Source organism: Ixodes scapularis, unplaced genomic scaffold (assembly GCF_016920785.2).
Source record: "Ixodes scapularis isolate PalLabHiFi unplaced genomic scaffold, ASM1692078v2 PGA_scaffold9__187_contigs__length_104089568, whole genome shotgun sequence".
Classification (NCBI taxonomy): Eukaryota; Metazoa; Arthropoda; class Arachnida; order Ixodida; family Ixodidae; genus Ixodes; species Ixodes scapularis.
In genome coordinates, this window is record NW_024609884.1 from 14,368,064 (window position 1) to 14,393,298 (window position 25,235).

General features: G+C 46.0%; 1 protein-coding gene across 4 annotated transcripts in view; it reads left to right on the forward strand.

Moving 5' to 3' along the window:
* Positions 1–19,274, forward strand: part of LOC8035851 (protein LSM14 homolog B-B) — a 34,713-nt gene extending 15,439 nt beyond the window's left edge. For all 4 annotated transcript variants that reach the window (XM_029976813.3, XM_029976812.4, XM_029976814.4 and 1 more), the window contains exon 7: positions 18,510–19,274. In XM_029976813.3, coding sequence (XP_029832673.2) covers positions 18,510–18,584 — 75 coding nt within the window. In that variant the 3' untranslated portion in view covers positions 18,585–19,274. The remainder of the gene's footprint in view (positions 1–18,509) is intronic.
* The last annotated feature ends 5,961 nt before the right edge of the window (positions 19,275–25,235 follow it).

The following is a 25,235-nucleotide window of genomic DNA, read 5'->3' on the forward strand; positions in this document are numbered from 1 at the left end:
GTTTTATGTTTGCTTACTTTTGATGAAAATCTGGCACGTCGGGAACCAGTAAAACGGTAGCATGCGTTCTTTTTGGAATTGCTCGGCAACGCCTACAATACACTTGTGGGATGTCTTAGCCGTAAGAACACAAACAGCGAGTTCTGTCAGAACACAGCACGAAGTGCCTTTCGTTTGTCCGCCACTTAAAACGAATATTTTTAGCTTAGAATATCTGCTCCAAAAGCCACTTTCGCTGCTCCAAAACACTGTTTTGGCTGCTCCAAAAGGTACTCCAAAATGGCTTAGGCCAATCACATCACTGTGCCTGTTAGAAATAAAAAATTTGATGTTTGTTTCCTACAAATATGTAGGCAAGGGGTTAGAGCATAGTTAAATACAATTTAAAAAGCTTTTTTTTTTTCTTTCATGTATCTATCAGTTGTGCCTGAAATGAATTGTTGCCTTTGCACATCAGTGTCTATTGCAAAAAAATCATACTTTTGCTTTTCTGTGTGGGACTGCTTTTTGGCATACATTCCGTGGTAGAGGTTGTTTCACGAAATGCTGGCAAAGTTGCTTTAAAGGGAAGATGGGGCACTTCTACATTTGAGAAAAAACACTTGAATTGCGTTCATTTGGCCTTTAGAATAACAGATATCAAAATTATATTTCAATGCGACGCGCCGGAGAGCCACAAGAGCAATTTCAAAATAGGGCTGAAGCCCCGCCCCCCTAGCCTTGGGCAGCCAAAAGAGCCGTCGATGACGTCACGGACAGCGACTGTCTTTCGCGTTTAACAATACTTGCGCAGCAAATGGTTTGGGTATTCGGGTTCACGGGGTAAAAATACACTAGAATTCACTTCTAACTCATTTTTTCCAAGAAGCTCCGTAGCTTCCCTTTAAGGTGCTCATTGTACAGAACAAAGGTTGGCATAGTAGTTTCTGCCAAAGGGCCTTTATTTCGAAAAATTTGCAGTAATGGAAGTGCTCAGCCATTTGTGCCGAACTCTGCTATGAGGGAGTCTGCTTACATCTTGCGCCAAAGTGCAGTCAACTGCACCACACCTGTGCCGTGATGAGCTCAAAGCAAAAAAAAAAAATATATATTTTATTATAGGATTATTCATTTACTTGTTTAAAAGTCCCCACACGGCCCGAAGGCATTACAGAGGAGAGTGGGTTACATCAGTAGAATTCAACAACATACAATAAATAACAACCTATGCAAAACAATATGTGCATATTAGTGAAAGCTGAAATGTGAACATTGTTAAAGCAATTTCTGAAAACAACGCTGTCAGATATTGATGCCACAGACGCTGGAAGGTGGTTCCACAACACTGGTTCGGGGTATGAATGAATTGTGAAAAGTAGTAGTGTTACATGAAGGTACACCCATCTTGTGTCGGTGATCGAGACGTGGTGATACGTAAAAAAGGAGATGCTAATAACTTGTCACGCAAAGTATGATTGTGGTAGTAGATTTTTTGAACGGGCACAAACAGAAAACTTCTCTATGCGATGGAAGATTAGGCAGGTTCAAACTTGATTTCATGGATGTTACGCTGGCAGTGCAGTGATAAGTAGCAAGTATGAATCGGGCGGATCTATTTTGAATTGCTTCAACTGCAGATGTTAATACGTCTGTAGCGGGGTCCCAAATTGAAGAGGCATATTCTAGTTTGGTGCGAACAAGCGTTTTGTAAAGAAGTATGCGATAAGGGGGCTACTGAAAAATTTTGTTTTATGAAACCCAGCATACGATTGGCCTTACTTGTTACTTATTGAATAAGAGTTTCCCAGGACAGATTGGATGAAATATGAACTCCCAAATATTTGTAGGTTGTTACTTGTTGTAAAGGAGTATGGTTCAGGTAATAAGAGACATCACTGTGAAGCCGAGAAACCCTCATTACCTTACATTTGTAAAGGCCCGTTCACACTCTTGCGACCGACTTCGACCGAGAGAGACCAGACCGGTTTTTAAGCCTTTTGCGACTTCTTAAGACCGGATGCAATGCAGCGGAGCTGGTCCTAAGTCGCAAGAGGCTTAAAAACCGGTCGGGTCTCTCTCAGTCTAACTCGGTCGCAAAGAGTGTGAACGGGCCTTTAGTGTTAAGCTGCATACGCCATAAGTCGCACCATTCAGATACACGGTCAAGGTCACACTGAGAAGAAACATTGGATTTGCTAGTCACTTCATGATATATAGCACAGTCGTCAGCAAACAAACTAATTGAAGATGAAACACAGGAGGGTAAGTCATTGACATATACAAGGAAAAGAGGACCCAGTACAGACCCCTGCGGCACCCCGGACGTCGCCGAAGGTGCACTGATGTTTCAAAGAGCAACTGCCAGGGGGCACTGCTAGTACTGCGGGCCACGTGGAGCGGTGTCCGCACTCATATTGTGATAAAACATGTTCATTCGTCGGCTAAACCAATCCAGTGCAGTGAATGTGTGACTTGCGCTTTTAGTATGCATGTGCTCGAGCCTTCGACTGTGTTTTTATCGCGCTGTTTTCTATGATGAAGGGCATCACAGACTCTCGTACCGCGCTAACTTCTTGCCTATGCACATTGGTGGTCCTTTGCTCTTGCAAAACTTACAAGAAGTAAATAATAGGCAGTATTATTTGATTGTTTTGATACCTCCGATAACAATTTGGTGCATGCTTAAAGGCGTCGGCGAAGTATCGGGTATTGTTATCAGTCATGAGAATAATCTACTAAAACTTCGTAATAAAAAAGATGGCGGTAAAAATATTTGTACAAGTAATTTCTCCTGGTGCACGTCGCTAGCAAAAATTGTGCTTTGTCATTGGTGAACAGTTTCGCCGACCGTTTTTCGTTAGCAGACGACCCGGAAGTGCAGAGTGGTGCGGCGATTGCTAGAAACGATAGGTCTTGACCACAAGGTGCACATGTGCTTCATAGAGCAATTGCCAGGGGGCACTGATAGCACCGCGGGCCACGCGGAGTGGTGTTCGCACTCATATTGATTGTGATGGTACATAAAGATCACAACTGCCATGATGTCGCGCTTTGATGCTGTGAATCAGCCAGAGTGATTGATGCCGGGCATCAACTGCCCTGGCTGATCGGTGCACTGGTTGGTTAATCGTAGACATCTAAAGTTCCAGATGCCATCGACGTCAGGAACCAAGTGTCCCCAGAAAACTTTCCAAAATAGTAGGATTTCCGATTGCCGCTAGTGTGATAAAACAGAACCAGGGTATTGTACTCCTGATAAGATCACTTGATTATCTTGTCTGCCACATGCCTTCGTTTTGTGGCTGCAGAGTGGCACTTGTGCCACTCCCATCAACTTTCACTGCCTCTCACCAGCGTGCCAGGGGTGTGACATCTGTGCCAATTGCGCCATTTTGATACAAACCCAATTTTCTGCCCCATTTGTGCCAAAAACGCGAAATTGGTAGAAATTGCTCCACACTGCAACAAAGTAACTAAAAAAAAAAAGTTTGTGGCGACGCTAGATTTAGCGGGAAAAGAGAGCTTGCTTGGCAACATTCAATCTCGTCGTAGTAAAGTACACGGCACGGGTACAGGGTAGCGGAAGAAGCAGCTGGATTCAAAGATTTCAGCTGTAGTACCCTTCTATACCTGCGATACGTGGTCTTTAACCTAATTTTCGTACTACTTGCCGCTGTCATTTGTGACTGCATGCTAACGGTGTGCTGTCACGCGGTTTCGCTGTCTGGCTGCGGGAGGTATGATGCACAGGCTATCAAGATGAGCAAACCTAAGTGTTTCTTTCGTTTTGAAAGTAAACCTTTTCTTAAAAGTACTATTGAGCGCCTCCATTGTATAATTGTTCATTCGTGTCCGTAATCTCGTCAAAATGGACGGTGCAGTCACCGTGAGTACTTTTTATTACACGCATACTTCCACTGGGTGAGCAATCAAGTGAATCGGTCACACACCCGTATTTAGCGTGCATGTGGTGCTCATAGTTTTTCTACCAATTCGCTATTTACCCTGCGACTCACTTTGGTGGGGAATTTTTTTCTAACTGCACGTGCTTTCTACGAGCGTCCGATCGATGTCTGGTGTAAACCGTGCTTCCCTGTTCATGCTCTCAAATCACCGCTTTAAAAAGTTTTGCACTACAATAGCGCTTTGGCACCAGTTCGCATAAGCTTTTGAGATACCTGGTGCCCACCTAACTTTGCAGCAAGCCTGTGCTTCCTGTCCATCTATGCGCATAAAACTCGCGTTTGCCTTCTCAGTTGTTTTTATATATATATATTGGTGCGTATCGGCGCTGATGACTTGTTGGAACCAGGGTAGACAAAAATAGTGATTAAAGAAAGAAAAATGTGATTTATATCAGATTTTTTATTATTTAAATTTCTGATAAGCCGCTCTAACATTTTCTGCTCCTAATCGGCTCCAAACTGTAGACTTTCGTGCTGCATAGTTGCTCCTAAATTCATAAACTGGTGCTCCAAAACGAGAATTTTGTCCTAAGCTGCTCCAAAATCTAGATTTTTCTGCTCCAAAAATTGCGCCACAACCTGTTTCACCTGTCTCACCCCTGGCGTGCACGTGTCGAGCTTCCACTTTGCACCGGGCTGCTAGGAGCAGTGGCTAACCTGGGGAGCGCCTGGCTTAGCAAGATAGTCGCGCAAATTATGCTCAGGATTCTTACAGGTGTAACTTTTTACCTAATTGTAAGATAATCTCTAAAAAAAAAAAAAAATCCGGGCAGACAAAGCAAGAACACGCGTCTATATACATTTGAATAAATATGGTAGTTGCTGTGCAGGTGTCGATTGAAAGGGCAGCAAACTTTGACGCATCTCTGGTTTCTATGAGGCTGAAGAGCAGTGTTGCCTTTGAAAAACAAATGTAGGCTTTTATCATTTTTTGTGCTTTTTGCAGTTTCTAATATTATTCGTCTGGTTCATTAAATTGTGGGACGCATTTTTATTGGTACTTGTTAACGGATAAGCTGGTTCTTGTTTGCATTTACAGAAAATTATACTTACAGGCTAAACAAATTACAGTATTTATATTTATGCCCTCCCTTAAATGTATTCTTGTATTTGTATTTCCAAAGATTTTTGCCTCTTTTTAAAATGTATTTCCGGTACGTATCAAAATACATTTGATAGATATATTTGAGACTTGAGTATCAATATCTTGGCAACTATTTTCATCTATCCCAGTATTTGTATTTCCAAATACATTTCTGAATATTTCTCCCCAACCCTGCAACTTATGCAGCTGTCAAGTGACACTTGTAACGTTTAGGAATTTACCCATTAGAGAGTTGAATTACTCGAAAGTAAATCAGGGCCTAATCAAACCGAACGTGAATTTCCCTTAATATGCCCTTTGGCAGAGGCCATTAGGACACAACTTTTTTGTGCTGTGCATACTTTTCACGGGAGCGATTTTGGCTGTTCTCTAATTAGTTGATGAGCTGCCTCAAGCAAAGCTCTCTTGCAGATCCCCAGTAGACCCTTTCAAAAGTCCATCAAGAAATATTTTCTGTCGCCAATTCTTGGGCACAAAGCGCGTGATTGAGTCCGAGTGCTTGCTGAGCGCTGGCACGGCACTCGTTTTCTATACTAGCTGAGCAGAGTTCACGCCAATCGCTGACGCAACCCTAGTGTCGAATACCGTATTTACTCGAGTAATAGCCGCACTGTTCTTAAAGAAAACCTGAGGGTTCGCTTTTCCGCAGAGCACGCGAATTGCCAATCACAGCGATCAACATGGCTCCAGCGGTTTACAAGACAGAATGTTTTTGCGTGAAGATATCATTTGTGAAGATTGCATTTGTATGGAGAATCGTGTTCTTCATCTAATTATTTGCTGTTACTCATGCGCAACGCAATGATTGGCTGTATATGTGCTTTGGGGAAAAGTAGAAGCAAGGGCCTTGTTCATAAATAGTGCGGCTATTACTCGAGTAAATACGGTACAAGCCCATACAATGGTGAACTCTGACTGGTGCAGCATCTACTCAAAACTTGGCTGAGGTGCCCAAACTTGCAAGCACACTTCACATCAAATGGTCTCCCATTTGGTGCTATTCATTTAGCCATTGGATGGGAGACAGGGTCATTTCTCACACCTTTGCCCCACCTCCCAAACAAGTTTCTTGAAGTAAGCAAGTGCTGTTATTTTCCTAACTTGTGTATGGAGCAATATGACTCATCAAAACGTGGCCAATTGTTCTTTCAAGAGAAACTGAGGTTGGTATAATGCGGGAAAGATTTTGGCATTGTATTTCTTCAAAGTACAACATGTGTGGAAATGTATAATCGCCAAAACTTCTAAATCTATGTCAAATTAAACAAGAAAAATTGAGAATACAGAAAATGGTGCCCCACACCCACAGCTATTACTTCTGAAAGTTTGTGTACCCTAGCTGGCATTGTCTATTTATGGTTTGTCGTAGAGTTAGCCTCCGTAACATGTGCGCTTTTCAACAAAGGAATGCTTATATAGGGCTGTGCGGCTGAAGTTTCGCTGCGCATACGCAGCACCACTCCACCCCCTGGCGAGGCGTGCCGATACTTGCTAGAAGTACGAGGAGCAGACGACGCGGGAGGCTGGTGCGCTTGTCGTGCTGGCCTCGCGCTTCGTAAAGTGATGTACCGAATGCAAAAGGCACCCAAATGTCACAGCATCGTATTAAACAGAAAGGTATCCACCTCCCGAAAAGTTTTGTTTAATTCCTGGGAGGTGATTCAAGAAAGATCGCCAGGAGCATGAATCGCCAGCTCTGCGGAGGACAGGCTTAATTATTGTTTCTCTATCTTGTCGCGTTATTCAGTAATGCAGCTACGCTTGCTTGTCACATTAATAAGAAGTAGGTCACACGCGAGAGCATGCAGGGGTTTTGCGTTGCTTGGGGGCGGTATGAGCTAGCGCTTGGGGCCAGCAATCCGACACTGACGTTCTACGATAAGTCCCTAGTGTAATAGCTAAGATGATTCCCCATGGCTGTCTACAAACGAAACCCCAATACGCAGTTACCATTTTTTTATAAAATACTTTAAATGTGAGAACCAAGCTCACTTTGCTTACCCGCCAATTTTGTTCCCCGATGTTAACAAGAGAAAGCGGGTAAGCGGCAACAGACTTGTTGAAAAATTGGGCAGATAACCGTAGCCCCTATTGCGTACTGACTTGAACGCATAATTGAAAATAAATTGACGGCTGTATTTTATTCTTTTATATAATATTAAAATGATGTAGTTAGCCCACAACAGGCATAACTACTTCCTAAGGGCGTCACAAAATTAGACACTAGAACCTCCCTGGGTCGACCAATTTGAGCGTGTTGGCGATGTTGGATGTTCCTAATATAATAGCTAGGATGGTTCCCCGTGGGTGTCGACAAATAAACCCAATTATGCAGTTACTATTTATTAAACAGGTTTAAATTTGAGAACCCAGCTCACTTTGCTTACTAGCCAATTTTTTATTTTGATGCATTAGTGGAGACTGGGTCGAGAAAACTAGAAACACCAACCGTGGACAGAAAGAGGCATCTCTCATACACAGTTAATATTTTTAGATTTTTCGCCCCAGTCTCGGGCAATTCATCCAAATTGTTAATATACACGCCGGCTTCTTGCACAGGGGTTGCCCGACGTCAAAAATAGTGGGTATATCTCAAGGTACCTAGCGTTGAGGTCTACCCACTATCCTTTCAATCAAAACCAATCAGAGCTCTGCGTCGTTCTGATGTCACCGCATCTCCTGTGCAAGCAGCAGACGACTTGCTCTCCGCATTGCTTGGATGCGTTCTAGCACAACGGTTTAGAATTTGCTTCGCTCAGCAGGACATTCCCAATGTTCTCCCCATCCTCCCGCCGCCTTGCTGTTTGGGTGCCAGCAGGTGTATTTGCCAAGTAAGTTATTTGCAAGAAACTCTACAGATGATTGAGGCAACCAATTATCGCTTTTATATCTTACGTTTACGACACAAATGAGGAACGCGGAAGCAGCCTCAGCAAAAGCACCCCAAACATGCAAAAATATATATTATGCCAAATGTTCATTTTTATAGAGTAGTTACGTATTGCTTTCCCCAGAAATTAGGTCAACAAATACCAGCGAGATCTTATGTACATTTATAAAATATAAGGTCCTGAAGAATGCCCACCCAAAATGAAAAGGTAAATTATGTGTGTGTGCGCGTGCGTCGGGGGGGGCGGCACTACAAGCTACATAAACGGAAACTCGTCAACTTCAAAGTTTCTTAACCTTTCCCTCACCACAGCCTCGGGTTTTAAACATCATGATTAACTATCACCAGCTCGCCTGCGCACTCAGTCTTTTCGTTACTGATACATATTGCAGACACGGCGAACTCAAGTGTGCAAAAGTATGTGGGAATTCACTATGAACTTCCCTGTAACGGGTACGGCAGCAGAACACTGACGCAGCGCATTTTCGCTTCACAGTGCGATATAGACAGAACCCGGCCCCCTCAAACTCTGGTGTCAAAGAACCAATATCGCGCGCGCAAAAAAAAAAAAAAATGCAGTAACGAATTTGGAATTTGCATGTCATGGGAAGGAATACCCCCCATAGTACGGAGGCTGCAGATTCGCGTGTCACGATGCGATAAGCATGAGGGAACCCGCGGCGAGCACGCTTGTCGCGTACCGATACAGCAAATCACTAAATAAACAAAAAAAAAAAAAAAACGGGATGTGCGATTTTTGGGGGGCGCGTTTGTACGAGACTTTACGGCGATTCAATGCGTGTGTCGTATTTCGAATACACTAAATCATGCTCCATGCCACTGTGGAAAGAAAAAGGGAGGATTAAGTGAATGACGAAACGATGTATCGAAGCATCGTCTTGTCGTTTGTCTGAGTTCAGATGAGTACTCTGACAAAGCGACCTGTGCATTTGCCATTTTCGGAGACCAGGCTTACATGCCGTTGACACGACCACATCGGTATGGTGGTTTCATAGCAATAGGGCCTTTTAGCAAACCGTGACCTCATACTACCGCAGCCTTTGAACCACGGTATCACTTGGGTGCGCACTTAAAAGCATGCCTCAAAGGCTCCAGTAGTTTGCGGTACGCGGAACACTGTTTGCTAAAAGTCCCCATTTTTTTTTTTTTTTTTTTCAGAATTACCTAAACAAATAACACGGTAAACCACTGTGGCCAAAAAAAAAGTACTCCAATAAATATAGCCGTAATAAAAAAAAAAAAAAACTCGTTTGGTTAGTTTTGGCGCAACATGTGCGCTTGGGAGCAGGATGGCGCAGCAAAATGGATTGGCGCACAATGGCGCAATTGGCGCAGCGCTTCCACCCCTGGTGGCCGAGTGGGCTAGCGCACACCAGCTTGGCGCATGTGGAGCGAAAGCTCACACTGCAGAACCCAGGGATCCTGGGTTCAATTCCCACCCTTGCCCGTTTCTGTCTGGATTAGCATCATACCTGCGTGCGGTCGTGCATCACTACAGCGTGGTACACGTTAAAGACCCCAGGCCAGCAGTCTGTACTGCACTCGCTAAATTTCTCATCTATAGCTGGGAGACAAGTTCAGTGATGTGATTGGCCTAAACCGTTTTAGAGCACCTTCTGGAGCAGCTAAAACAGTTTTGGAGCAGCTAAAACAGTTTTGGAGCAGCTAAAACAGTTTTGGAGCAGCTAAAACAGTTTTGGAGCAGCTAAAACAGAGTTTCGGAGCAGCGAAAGTGGCTTTTGAAGCAAATATTCTTAAAAAAGATGTTCATTTCAAGTGGTGGACAAACGAAGGACACACTGCTTGCCGCAATCAATCAATTATTGTCAAGATAGATCACCTGGGAGGCTTTCAACATTGAACTGAACTGCCAATGACATGACACATTTTGCAATGCTTCAGTTAAATGATACATATATCTCACAAACTGCACATATTAAAATTTATTTGAAAATGACCAGCTTAGTAGGAAATATCACATCATTAGGTTGACTAGTAATATAATGAATGGAAGAAGTCTCCAACTGATGAAACGCGTAATTACTGCCGTGAAATGCGAAATTGTCGTGCGAGCGGAGATGGCTGTTCGATTGAAACCATGCCACTCCGTTCGGTCTTCAACCAATTCCCAAAATTGTTTGCAAAATTTAACTGTCCAACATACGGCAAAAAAAAAAACAGTCTAGCGGCACGTGCTTGCCAGGCCGGCAGGCGAGGTAACAAGCTAAACAGAGAAAAAAAAAAAAGAACCTGAGCGCATCGATGCAAGACATAGCGAGCCAGGGTCATAAAGTTCTTGGAACGCTTTGTGCAACGACTGAACTCGAGACAAATAAGCACGCAGTGCGGGTTCAGCATGCGGACATTGCCTTCTTTGCTTTAGCTCACTTCTCTTCACCAACTTTCTTTAGCGGCTGATTTTTTTTTTTTTTTTTTTTTTTTTTTTGACGTACCAGGGTACGTGTCGAAAGAAAGAATACCGAGAGAAACCTAGGTAATGAATACTTCAACACAATAGTCTTTGAGCTAAAGGGATGTTTGTAGTAGCGTATTAAACAAGAACAGGAATGTTGATGAACATGCGGTAGTCCTTGCTTTTCAGTTTAGGAAGTGCCATAACTGCAGTGACGTGGGGACGGCAACATCCGACGTGGCTCGACCATGGTGACTGGCAGGCAGGGACTAAATAGTTTGGCCACGCCAGTTACTTTTAGGAGCGAGTGCTTTAGCCCATAAAGTAACCCCCGCCGCACAAAAACATGGTTTCGTTTCACAGCATGACGGCATGGCTGGTACCCAGCACGCTAGCATCGGAGTGTCCGCACACGCCCACGTCTATCATTGAAATTAAAAAAAAAAAGACTCGAGACTGCAGGAAAAACCATGCAAGACCGGATGAACGAGTACTTTGTGTCGGACGGCTGCTTGCACCACCTAGCTCATGTGTGCTCAATTATGGTACTCAGTTTAGTTCACGTTTTCAAAGGCGACCAAAATTGGTCCTTTGCAGCAGGCTTGGCGCAGATTACCCATATTTTGGCAATATGTAGCAGGATGTAGCAAGGTTAGCCCCTTGGCACAGTATGGCGCAATTGGTGAAGCAATCATCACTGCAAGTTGCCCATTGAGGCACACTGAAGTTCTAGGCTGCATAAACTTACACACAACCCAATTATTATTTTTTTTTTTTAGACAGGAGCTTTCTTTGCAGGGTTGTAGTATCGCCCAATTATTGCTTCGACACGACTATAGTCAGTTACAGGTTAAGAAGGTAGCGGCAAATGCCCCTCAAAGGGAATCAGATATCCCTCCGCCACCTTTGCATCCAATAGCGCCCCACCGTTTCCGTGACGTCGCGGACAACGCGCGAGGAGGGTCTTGCCTTTCTGTACATATTTGCTTTATTTTTCAACTTTGACTTATCATTGTGGAAGCCACGAGAGGGAGATTAGAGTTCTCCCCCACCGACGGAAACAAATACGACTTTCGGCCCCCCCCCCCCCCCCCCCCCCCCCGATGGATACAAAGGCTGCTTTCAGGGGCTCGGTTCCCTCTCCGATGAATACAAAGGTCGCTTTCTTAAAAAGTGGGATCGGCGACAAGTGGGAATCCGTTGAAGCGGAACAAGGAGCGTTTCCAGTGAACTCTTCTTTCGACTGCGGAGAGATTTGAGACGGGCGCATCACACTTGTGGGGGGAGCTTCTACCTTCTTGACTTGTAACCGACTATAGTTGCCTCACAGATTGAATTTAATTATTTCCTGACTGCGCTCATAGGCCATCAATCACCAGTGATGGAAGGTTTCCAAGTGCTGTCAAGAAATCAAATTTAGTGCGGAGAATTATGTCGCAGAATCTCGTGGATAGCCGAAGAACTTATGTAGGTTTGAGCTTTATCACAAGCTGGTGGGCTGTCAAAAAGTCTTTGAGACTATGGTTGCACATGTTTAACATGGCTGCTAACTTGTTGCATCAGTCTTCATAACAAAAATGGCATTTACATAATTCAACTGTATTATGGCATAGTTTAGATTTCAAGAGCTCTGGGGATTAAATGATGTTATAGGTATCACTTAACAGATGTTTGTCGGTAAGCATCATCAATTTCCATTTGATGCTGTCCTGAGCCGGCGTGCCCGTTTTATGTTCCCAACAAGGTGGAAAAAATTGCTAAATATGAAGGAACTGCAATCAAGGCTATGACAAAGACAAGGTAGAACACAAAGAAAGCATTCTGCTGGGAATGTGAGGTGTATTATTGGCGTTTCACCAATGGGACCGTTCGGCTGGGCCAGGGGGCGCGCTGGAGCGATACCAGTGGCGCCGCGCCGTGGCCCAAATTCGCCCTACTTAGCCGTTCGCTCGTCCCATCGCGCTGCCAGTTGCAATGGCGGGCACCGCGTTGAAGCTTTCTGTCCGTTAAAAAAACTGCGATCATTTTTTAGGGAGGCAAACCTCCGCAAAGAAAGGTTGCCTGTGTGTCAGGTCTCCGGGGCGGAGCAAATAATCTAGGCATGGGAATATGTCGTTTGCGAAGTGTGTCTCGCCAGTGCAAGACAGCGTCGACTGTAACATCCGCCTCGAGATAAATACTCTTTTTCTCTATGGTTTCGCTAGCTCTTCAAAGTCAGGACTATTCGGACAAATATGAGGATGTAATATTGTTTAAATTGTATTTTCGCGCACAGCTGCGCTGTCGCATACACCACCTTGAACTCGGGTCACTTCTCGGAGTTACCGGCTGATGGAAGCATGCCGCGCCTGTTCTAATTCATCCGAATGAAGTTAATGACGAGGCACGTACAGCCGGATCGCAATACTGGGTCAAGTTCTAATAAAAAACCGAAGCGGTATGTCAATAAGGCCTCGGCTTTTATTTTGAGGGGGTTCAACAACATATATATAGATATAGATATATTACTATACGCCGCAACACCTTGCTGTGTTTGCGCGCATCTGTCACTGCCGTCAAAGCGGTAGAATTGCAATTCATGCACGCGCGTCAGTAAACCACTTTTAATTTTATTAGTGAAGAAAGGGATCTTCAATCGACTTGCATTTGCGCTGTAAAGCGTCCCCTTTTTTTAAACATATTTTTATGTGACCTCAAAATGATGATTTTGAACAGTGTTCCGGTGCACAAAAAATTAAAAAAATGGCGTCACTATTTGCATTGTTAGCTATTTAGGTACAATTAAACTTGATATATCTTGAGTATTGCCGCAGCGCCGACATTGACGAGGGTAGAAATCGCACAGACTGTGGTGCCACTAGCGCATCTTGACCATGCACCCACGTCGCCGGTAGTGGTAATGTTGGAAGCACGGTCTGTGCCTCCGCCACTGGCACTGTCGGAAAGACATTCTGTGCCTCCGCCACTGGCACTGTCGGAAAGACATTCTGTGCCTCCGCCACTGGCACTGTCGGAAAGAGTCTGTGCATCCGCCACTGGCACTGTCGGAAAGAGTCTGTGCATCCGCCACTGGCACTGTCGGAAAGAGTCTGTGCATCCGCCACTGGCACTGTCGGAAAGAGTCTCTGCCTCCGCCACTGGCACTGTTGGAAAGAGTCTCTGCCTCCGCCACTGGCACTGTTGGAAAGAGTCTCTGCCTCCGCCACTGGCACTGTTGTATGCACAGTGTGTGGCATCAACATTGGCACTGATGGGAGCACAGCCTCTGGCGCCGACACTGGCACTCTTGGGAAGCACAGTCTCTGGCACCAACACTAATGGAAGCACAGTCTCTGGCACCAACACTGATGGAAGCAGTCTCTGGCACCAACACTGATGGAAGCACAGTCTCTGGCACCGGCACCGGCGATCCTGTATGTACAGTCTGACACCAGCACTGATGAAAGCACAGTCTCTGGCGCCGGCGATCTTGGACACAGAGTCTCTGGCGACGGCGGCAGTATGAGCTGCGACGGCGACGTCCTGAACTGTGATGGAGAAAATGAGAGCTCGAGCTGCGGACTTGATGGTGATGAAGATGGATGTGGCAGCTCGGACTCGGGCTCTTGCAGGAGCGGTTCGGCGTTGGGCGATGCCTCCGGCACGATCGGAAGTTCGGGCGAAAAGGATAATACTTCAGAGTTGATCGTGGAAGGAGATGCCGCTGGTCCGGTGAAGGACGAACACTCCGAGAGCCGCGGACTCTCTGGTAGTGGCGTTAACGGCGGCAGGATTGGAGGCTCGGGTGAAAGGGTTAATGATTCCGCCTTAACCGCGGAAGAAGATACCACCGGTCCGGTGAAAGACGAGCACTCCGACTCTGACAGCCAGGGACTTTCTGGTAGTGGCGTTGACGGCTCGTCCGACCAGAACGGACTTTTACTTTTTTGGGCTTCGACCATTTCGTCATCCGTCGAATCGGATAGAATTTGTCTCCGACGTTTCACAATGGGCCTAATTAGAGAATGTGGAGATGATGTCGATGAAGATCCGTTCTGGTCGTCATCCGAGTCGATATCAATAATTTCGTTTTCGGAATCGTATACAGGTTTCTTTCGAATCGGTCCGCTGTCAGAATCGGAGTCTAGACAATTCTTCCGTTTTCTGAAAGAAGAGGTGTACCGCACGATTTCTTCTTCCTCGCTGTCCGACGAATCAATTTTGGATTTTGGCACTCCTGCGTTCTTCAATACCATCTTGGTTGCAATATCCAATTCGTCATCGTCCGAATAAGTCTTTGTTGCCAGATTGGACGCTTTCAGATTTTTTCGCGGAGCCCGGACTACTAATCGAGTTGTCCTCGATCCCTTCAAACACCTCCTGGCTAGACAACGTGGCAAATACCAATCGCTGTTCGTCGCCGGTAGACGTCGACTCAGCAACAGGTTGCTGGAAGCGAATCGTTGTCCGAACCGTGTCCATGATAGAAGAGTTTTTGAAAAACCTGCTCGGCATCATGGTATTGGCCACGTTCATCGACGTGGCCAGGAGGGTCGGACATTGCTTCGACCATAGGTCGAGCAATTCCTCGGTCAGCACCTCGTCCTGCCTCGTACTGAAATAGATGAGACCGAGGACGAATGGCCACAGAGTGGTCGCATCGAAATATTTCTTCACAAATGCTTCGACGGTCGCCTCGTCTTCGAAATTGCACAGGTGCATAACGAAGACGCGGCGACTAGACTTTTGAGAAATTTTGGTCACTACTTTGGTCACGCAGGAGAAACCGAGAAAGGTTTTCAAAGCCTTAATGTTTTTTGGAGTTTTAAGAGTATCATAATTATCCAGGCGGCCGTAATTCAGGTCCTCGTGCGACGCCATGTTAGGACGTATTAGTACGGATGAACATGTGGCGGCAGCGTTACAATCGAATGGTCGCAGGAGGTCCGATATTAAATTATAAAAGGCCGCCAGGATAGATTCGTTTTTAGACTCGACAACGAGGCGACAATCCCACACCCGCCGTTTTTCAATGATAACATACAATACATAAAAAAATAAAGATGTCATCAATTCCGATGTCTCCCGAGCGACAGACTCGTACTCCGTGGAATAAAAAAGTCCTCTAGAGAAGTCTGCAACATCAAAGTCCCCAGTTGATAGGCCGACCCCGGAGATGTAAACCCATGGATCGGTCAAAATGCTCGGATACTCTACGAGTTGCGCCAATTTAGATTTTTTTCTATCCGTCATTTTCCGACTTTCAATATTTGCAATTACATTCACGCATTGACTAAATTCCGACGAATAAAAAAACAGATTTATACACCAATGTTTTAATGGATTCGCAAATGTAATTTACCATGAGGGCCCTATCCTTTTCAATATTAATACTTAAGCCAATAAACTCGGCGAGTTCTCGACGCATCGTCAACGACGTTAGCGCTGGTAAGATGAAATATTGCAGGAGAATGACCTTAGTTTTATCTCTGCTATCGTGACTGAACGTGTAGCTATAAGGGTAAAATACTTTACCCTTGTAGCCGTTAAACATATTTAAAACAACGTGGGCGCGATTGCATTCATACCCTTGATAGTGAGTGAGCAAAAGAGGTTGCACCACGTGTTTAGGTTTTTCACGTGCGCCACGATAAAATACCCAATTTTCGCTGGAGTCTCCGTCCACCGGCAGCCAAACGGAATAGGGGGCCGACGCTACAGAATCCTCGAGAGACTTTAACAATTCCTTCGTTACATGTCTCTCGCTCATCATGCGGGCCACCTCTTCGTTAAGGTAATCGATGAATAAATGCCTTAAAGAATCAACGGGAGAATTGTCCAGATTAGCTATGGACCACATGGCGAAATGAATTAATAAAATGATAAGAGAAGATGGTTTCACCGGTACCGTTAGGAGGTCGTAGTCTTGCGGCATCTCCTTCCACGTCCTCGGAACGACGCCGGGAATGAATTTCACTTTGTCCTTGGTCATTTTCTTTCGTTTCAAACTTTCAAATACTTTCATGCTGGTCGAGGCTGGTATGGTGGAATGATTGAAGGTTGCTTTCACCGGCGTCTTGAGATGATGGCCCGGAGCTTCTCGGCGTGCCGTCGGCATTGGAAATCGCCTGGAGTCCATGTCTGCCAGTAGTAGTAGTAGTAGTAGTCCTGTCGTTGCTGCGAGGGAGAGGGCAGGCTAGTAGTCGGGGTCGTGTCTGGTAGTCGTGTCGTGTCGCCCGTTTTATACTTCACTAAGACCCCCCTCTCACAGCCCATGTGACTCTCTGGCGGCGAGCTATTAGTAGCATTGACGTCAAAAACCACTCGAATAACAACCGACCTTGCATATTTCCATCTCGCGTTACCGCTCGACATCTGACCTTGGCGATAAGACTCGCGTGAATGTAAGATCAGTTCCACGAACACTCGATAGTTACCAGTGTGGTAATAGGCTCACTGTTTTGCATATCTTGTGACTGTGTCCCGACCTTCAAGCCAAGCGCCGCATTCATTTCCCTCTTAGCAGTATTGGTCTTTTAGAGCGACTCTAGCCCTTTGATCAATCTTTTGTAAAACTTTCCTTTACTACAATGATCCTTACAATTAGTTTGGCGCAGATGGCCTCGTAGCTTTTGCGCCATTAACCCCCCAAAATCTCTCACGAACACCCGACACCAGACTTTGAAGATAAATTAATTTCTAGAAAAAATTTTGAGACGAAACTTAGTGTCTGTCCTGTGCTGGCTTGCTGATACGACTACCACGAAAATGTTCTCAATTATATAATCCCTTCTATGAGTCACTTTGTTTAAGCTTAAATTGAAACTACCTCCTATCCATTGTCTTGTCAACTTTTCAACTTTCCCGGTCATTATCACCACCCTTAGCAACACTATGGTTCAACACTCTTCATTCTAAAGGTCAAAAATATTAAAGGGGTGTTTTGTTTCTACCTAAATTTTTGTTTTCAAAGTTACCGTCCCCACGCAACACGAAGGTTAAACACTCTTAGTCACAAAATATTAAAGGGGTGTTTTGTTTCTACCTAAATTTTTGTCTTCAAAACCACCCTTAGCAACACTATGGTTCAACACTCTTCATTAATATTAAAGGGGTGTTTTGTTTCTACCTAAATTTTTGTCTTCAAAGTTACCGTCCCCACGCAACACGAAGGTTAAACACTCTTAGTCACAAAATATTAAAGGGGTGTTTTGTTTCTACCTAAATTTTTGTCTTCAAAGTTACTGTCCCCACGCAACACGAAGGTTAAACACTCTTAGTCACAAAGGGCAAGATGCCTTAGACTTTCCACGCTCCTCCTCCCCCCCCCCCCCCCACCCCCTCACCCCCCCATACAACTATCAGCCTGTAGCAACAACGCTCTTAGTCAGAAAGGGCAAGATAGCTTAGACTGTCCACGTTCCTCCTTTTCCCCCTCCTCCCTCCCCCCTCCCCATACAACTATCAGCCTATAGCAACAGCGCTCTCAGTCAAAAAGGGCAAGATACCTTAGACTGTTCATCAATTAATTGATGAACTGTAGTCAGAAATTGGACTTTATTTCATACCATACTGTTGTAGCTTGAAATGGTTTTGTTTTTAACTTATGGAACCTGCAATTTAGGTTTTTAAACAGTGAAAATGTCTTGTTTTCATGAGGCTTAAGTTTTTCTTTAGTTGCCTATGCCTACTATTGTAAATCCACGAGAGGAACCAACCTGCTACCAGGACAGTTCTCAGTGGCAGTCGTTCATATCTTTTTTGCTATGGGCTGGAATATATTTAAGAAAAAGTTTTGTTTGGAAATGGTTCTGGAACGTCACATGGAGATGCTTTTTTTATTTACATTTCTTTTTGTATTTCGAAAAACACATCTGTGCTTATAGCACTAAGCAGCTTAAAGATTTCCTTATACTGCTCCGAAACTCGATTTTTGTTGCTCCTGAGCTGCTCCAAAGCTGAACTTTTACTGCTCCAAAGGGGCATCTTTGCTGCTCCCAGACCTGCTCCAAAAGGCTGAAGCTTGCTTCCACCCCTAAGCCACCGATCCCCCCCCAAAGCTCCTGTCTATTAAGTCAATGAGGTGTCTAGTTGTGCTGAAGCAACATTTAGGCGATGCTGTAGGCCTGGAGAGAGAGCTCTTGTCCATCGTTGCAGGTTTCTCGAGACGCCTGGTCAGTGGCTCCCCGAGCGGAAGCAAGTGGTGCCGTCGTCGACACTCCCTGGTCCTAAGCATCTGTCCGAAGAGTCCAGCCTCCTAGCAGCAGCCTTACAACGGGGGCTTTGTACAGTCGCGCAACTCTGGGGAGGGAGGGGAACTGCCCTTACTTTGGCCACAGCAGCAGCTGTTCTACCGCATTTGCCATTTAGCACGGCTGCCCCTTATGATTTTGGAGTAGACTCGAATTATGTTGTAGATTCCTCCTTCGTCTTCCTCCCCTCCCTACAATCTTCGAGATATTTTTTTGTTTCTTTTTTTTTTTTTCCCCGTAGGGTTGTGGTTGGTGCAGGGTACCTGAATTTTTAGTAGTAAGTGTACCCTTCCTTCCTGTAAACTTTTTTGCTTAGTTTTGTACTTGGTGCTGACGAAATGTCTAGCTACAAAATTTGTGCTAAAGGGTTATTCCATTGAAGCAAGCTTAATGCTAACTTTTTTCTTCTGCTTCAGTCTGGGTAATATAACCCTGGTTTGTGTAAACTAAACCCAAGAGCAAGATTGTGCAGAAGTTCCGTCGTGGATTTTTTGATGTTGCGTGAAGGGGCATTTTACTTGCTGCTGTAAAGCGACAGCGCTTTTTTTTTTTTATATACGAAATGTGTACCTTCTATGAGGCTCCTCCCCCCTCCCTCCCTCCCTTCTGTAATGAAAAATCCATGAAAAGGGTAATTTATGGTTTTGAAATAAAGATTGCATCTTCATAAGTTGCTTGTGATGACTTGTCTTTTAGTCTGATGCAACCAATAACAAAACCGCTATACGTGCTTCGCACCTGCCTGACGTCACCCCGTCAGCTCTCCGGCCACCACTGGAAAAAAGGGAACTCCCCTCTCTCCGGGACGACTTTGTCCCAGACGTAGCTATCCTTCCTCTAGAAGACATCACTCAAAATTTATACAAAAGCAGCTTACCTCTTCTGTGGTGATGCGAAATGGATGATGTAACGTCAGTTCAAGATATGTATAGACGCTGACGAACTGTGGAGGAGCTTCAGTTGTCCCGCCTCCTGTGCGAATTTGTACCCTTGAAAGAAGTTCGGCGTCTTTCAGCTTCGACTTCTCTAACTTGACCATAATTTGTTCATTGCGGAGAGGAAAGTGCCCTTCGTTTGTCCAATATTTAAAATTGATATTTTTATTTTCCTAGGAATATATGCTTCAAAAACCACTCGCTGCTCTTAAAGGGGCACTGACACCCCAAAGGTCGTATTTTTTTATTTTCTAAAACGATGCAAGTTGCAGTCATAGACACACAAAAAAACTCATCGCGAAAAATAATTTCCCCCGCGCGCGCGCGCCCTTTTATTTTTGGCGTCTGATTCTCTCGTCTTCTTGCTTCTTTTGATTCGTGACGTCAATAATCATGAAATTTAGAAGCTTTGTAGGCGACATCTCTAACATTTAATAACGGCAATCCTAAAACACGTTTAACGCAATTGCGAACGCACTAGGGCCCTTTTTGAAATACCAAAAATCGAGAGTTCGTTGTGGTGCCGTCTCCTGGATTTGTGTCCTCCCACGGAAAACGGGCGACACCGCTCAAAACCGGTCCGCCGGCGCTGGCTCCTTTCCTCCTCGCTTTGGGTCGCCATGGCAACAGTCGTAAAAGAAAGTGAACTCTCGGGCTCCGCAATATTTGACGTCAACGCACCGGCGCGGATCGCGCGGGAACTTCAAATTCGGCATTTGGAAATTGTTTTTTTTTTTTTACTTTACAAATACTAAATTTTCAAATTTTGAGGGTAATGTCCCGGCATTGTTTTCAATCGTTTCGGATAATAAAAAATAGGATTTTGATGTGTCAGTGCTCCTTTGAGCACTGTTTTGGCTGCTCTAAAAGTATCTTTTGCTGCTCCAAAACACTGTTTTGGCTGCTCCAAAGGTCACTTTTACTATTCTATAACACTGTTATGGCTGCTCCGAAAGGTGCTCCAAAACAGCTTGGGCCAATCTCATCGCTGTTCCTGTGACTGCCCCGATTCGTTGAGTATATGCACTGAAAATCACCCAGTCGTGGGCGAACTGGAGAGGCCTGGTTTTTACAGAGAAATCTAATGTTCAAAGTTTTTGGAAGACTATTTTAGGTGCCATGTTTGCGCGACTTTTTCCGTCCAAGCAAAGATAGAACTGGTGAGCTAGATTTCAGTTTCATTTACGTGGCTGGGAAGAAGAGCAGATAGCCCGAACACCTACGTAAGTTACTTCTGTTGCCAAAGTTCTGCTGCAGCGGGAGCGCGTACCCAGGCTACCGCGCGGCAGCACATTTTTGCGTTTGAATTGCGCGCTTCGCAGTGTAGAGCCGGGGTTTGGCTCTGTAGACTCCGTAGAACAAGCCGTCGCCTATCCGGATGTGCTTTGAGGTGGTGCCACTGGTGGGTTGGTGCATCTAAACTTCTGAAGCCCGTCTAGAAACATCCAGAGCAAGCATCATAGTGACCCCTGGTGACCCTAGCTGTGAACCCTATGGGCCTCCTGCGTTGTCCAGGGGGTGCTGCGAAAAGGGACTTCTTGTTACAGTGCCTTAATGTTGCTGGCGCAGCCGGCAAGCAACATTGGGCGCGTTAAGTTAGTGAGCTCCAGACTCCGGACATCTGCGCTCGAGCGCGCGGGTTCGGAGCGTAGCTTATAGCCGATTCACACGACGGACTGATCCGCGGACGGATTGATCACGTGACGACATATCCGCGGTTCGTCCGTCTCCCAAGCGCATCCACACGAGGGAGACGACGAGCAGACGCCAGTGAGGACGGACCGAACCTGTTCGCACCCCACAGTGCCGCGAAACTCTAACATCGCACAGTAGCACCGTAATTGTCCAAGAGAGTAATCGACGGTTGCTACCGCGATAAAGAATCGTACGCCGCTGCTACCTACAGATTGAGAACAAAACACCGGGACAGGCTTCGCGCGAAGCGCCACTAACTTTACTAACCCAAAGCATGACAGTGACACAGGCATGATCCTGCCCGAGAAAGCTTCGGCGTAGACGTGACGAACTTCTGGGCTCGCTGAGGGGCGTTTGGAGATGCCTTCACACACTCCGCGCTCGTGCACAACACTCAAGCACACCACATCCACAAGAGAAGGCTTGCTCGGTGAAATCCTGATTGGACGTGCAAGAATTATCGCGGCGTGCTAGACTAGTTTTGACGGGAGCTTCTTGACACGGACCCAAAGGAGCACCGGAACCTGCGTACCTGCGTCCCGTCAGCCGGACAAAGTTTCTGTAGTTTCTCTCACGCGTGGAACCAAGAATCGTACGACAAAATGAACCAACGAACGCACAAAACACAACGACGCGCCATTTTTGTTTTGAACGACCAGAAGCAAAATACCAAGAAAACCATGTACCGTTGCCAGACTAAATGCTTTCCAAGTCAGTCTGCCGCCAAACGTCCGCGAGTGAAAAAGGCGCTCGACTTTATCAGTCCGCGCCTCCGCGGAGGAGGCGCGGATCGCAGGAATCGGTGACGTGCCCGTCACGTGGTACACGGTCCGCGGACGAAAATCGCGATTTGGTCTGTCGTGTGAATCGGCTATTAACGGCGCACTTTGGTACCGAGGCGCTATCTGACGCCTGTTTTTTTAACGTTTCCGGTTCCGGCTTTCCGGCGCGCGCTTGAACATGGCTCTCGTCCCGTCGAAACATCGAAGAAGTGTTTGGTCGATGAAGACTTAATAATAATGCTTGCCACTGTACCCGCTACACAGACATATATACATAAAGTGCGCGGAGACGGCGGCAACAGCGAGAGCTTGTATTTATGCTGCACGCTGTTGGTGCGGCGATTAAAGGTACGCTGAACGCCTGAACGGCTCGCCTGATTCTGAAATTGCGGTAAGGTACATGAAGAACTTCGACAAGCATTTGAAGGACGTATGCATACCTTTCTACACCAGCACCATGCTTTTTTTTTTTTTATTTTCCATTTTCCACGATGACGGAACGACTACACGAGCTGCCAAGCAATCGCCGTCGAAGTATCCGCGCATCCAAGCAGGCGCGACTTGCGCGTCCGCTTGGCGCCGAAGTCCCTAAAGACTTCGGCGCAAGTACGAACGACGCCCAGAGCTCCGAGCACTGCATCGTAGCGCAGAACGAGCAGCTTCTACCCACGACCGGCCTACCTCGGTGCCGTTCCTGGGTAGGCCGGAGCCTTTCGGCCGCGGGGTTCGGTTGGTGCGGTCGCGGTGGCATCCTCGGAGCGTTCGGAAGCGAACTCGCTCGCCAGGGATTGCGCAAACCCGACGCCTCTGGTCCAGATTGGCCGGGCGGTCCGGTCCGGAGTGTCCGGAGCCCAAAACGCTTCGGTTTTGATGATTCTTCCGTCTCGTGCGAGACCACCGCCGGTGAAACCACAGCAACCACAGTTCGTGAAACCGGTGAAACCACGACCACCGCGCAAAACCACCGCGAGTAACCGCGAGACTGGCCGCGAGAGCGGAAACGCGGTTTAGCTCGAGTGCACTCTGACCGCTGGAGCGCGCTCGAGCGCGTTAACTTAACGCGCCCATTGAGGCACTCTAGCACTTGTTTTGGGTGGTACAGCGTCTCGCACTGCCACGCATGCAGAAGCGTGCCTGCTCTGGTGCGGAGCGCGAGATCACGATGAAAATACAAACAACAAAAATTCGAAAGTCGTCGAAGCTAAGACGCTAGGAGCGTGAGTAACGTTGGCGTGAGCCAAGAGATGCCGTTTCACGCGTTCTAACATGAACAAGAAAAATGAAAGCGTCGCAACGCTGGTGGGCCGCCCCCAAATCAAAATCCTGGCTACGTGTTTGCCGTTTGTGTTGCATAGTTTATTTTTGTAGTGAATAAAACCCTGTAAATATTTTTTGGGGCACCCTGTAATGGATTTTTTCCAAATACCGACGGCACCAGGCGGTGGCTGCACGAACTAAATATCAAGGAAGTGACCTACCTGCGCTACCAATCGATAATGGGAGCTACGCTACCAATTGCTTCGCTCTCTGAGCAGCGTCGCGTGCCCAACGCGACTGTAAAGAGGGAAATCCGTAGCGTCCACCGAAACGTCGTGTTTTTCTTTCCGTCCACTTTCTTTTTTTGTGTAACACAATTATATATATGCTGCAATTACGTGTTCTACTCGTCGATCTACAACCTTAAGGCCCGTTCACACTCTTGCAACCGAGTGCGACCGAGAGAGACCAAACCGGTTTTTAAGCCTCTTGCGATCTCTTAGGACCAGCTCCGCTCAGTGCATCCGGTCCCAAGAAGTCTTTCTCGGTCGTAGTCGGTTGCAAGAGTGTGAACGCGCCTTTATTCCGAATTTCCTCGATTTTTCGTGCCGACTTCCACCGCTTGGCATCGGGCGATCGCGCGTGCGCAGAACGCTTCTCGGAAAAGGTCCATTGCTTTTCCCGAGGAGCTCCCAGGGGGGTAGCGTTTGTGTGTAGGGGTGTCGCGAACTTTTGTCGAACCAGATTTTTTGGTCGAACTTCCGGGGTCGACTGAGTCGAACCGGTTCGACGAACCTTCGACCTTTTCACCAGATTCGACCGGTTCGACTTTATGGACAGTGTGGCCAGACCTTAATACAAGCATGTCTAGGTTTGGAGAATTTTTTTTTTTTTATGCAAGGGGTTATTTTATTTTGTGAACAGCTGCAATTAAAAGAAACCAATTCTAATCACTGAAGAAGTTAATAACTTAATTTTTAGTACTGTATTGACTGAAATAGCCAATCAGCGCTGCACTTAATTTATCTCTTAGCCATTACCATCCAATCCGAAGCCAAGTGGCCAGCCTGTCGCGCATGCGCACACGAGTCGAACCTCAATACAAGGTTCGTCGAACTTTCCACTAAAAGTTCGAAAAAGTCGAACCTGGTCGAACTCGAACCGCGACCGGTTCGCGACACCCCTATTTGTGTGTGTGAGGGGGGGGGGGGGGGGGGGGGGGGGGGGGGGGGGGCTCTGTCCCCTGAACTTCCCCGTAGTCGGCGCCTATGCTTAAATTCATTGTTTTTTTTAGAACTTGGCTTGTAAGTATATTGAAGCTGAACATGAATGATCTTAGAGAAAAAGATGTTTAGTGTTAAGGTGAAATTTCTCTTGAAGCTACAGGACACGACCTTCAAAATCTAACCCTAGCAAAATTGAGTATTTCTTCCTTTAAAGGGGAGCTCCAACGGTTTTTGAAGCACCCAAGCTGACTACATTTTCCAAATACCTTCTTTAACAACATCACATCTTTCAACAGGGGAGCCCTCTTTGAAAGTGGGCACTCTGCACTGGGCAGTATTTGTTTCCTGCTTCCAGTCTCCCTTTTAGTCACATTTATCTTTCTGGTTACATTTGGAGGACTCATGCAGGCTCTATTCCCCCTAAACACTCACAGGAACTCTGTGGCTGTGGAGCTACAGTTATTTTTTTGGTTACATAGGATTGAGTTTATTCCTTAGAATCACTGTTAGAATTAGAAACCTGTTAGGATTAGAAACCCCTATGATACAAACAACCACTTATGGCTGATAGCTTTATAAAGAATATAAAGGCCTGGCTCTGACGTCTTTTTTTTTTTTTTTTTCGACAATGACGATGAGCGGGATGAACGAGTAGAACCCGTGTCTTCATCTCATGGCGCCAGGCTCTGCAACGCTCCAGAAAGGTGATTTTTTTTACGTGCAAGATGGCCGTCCG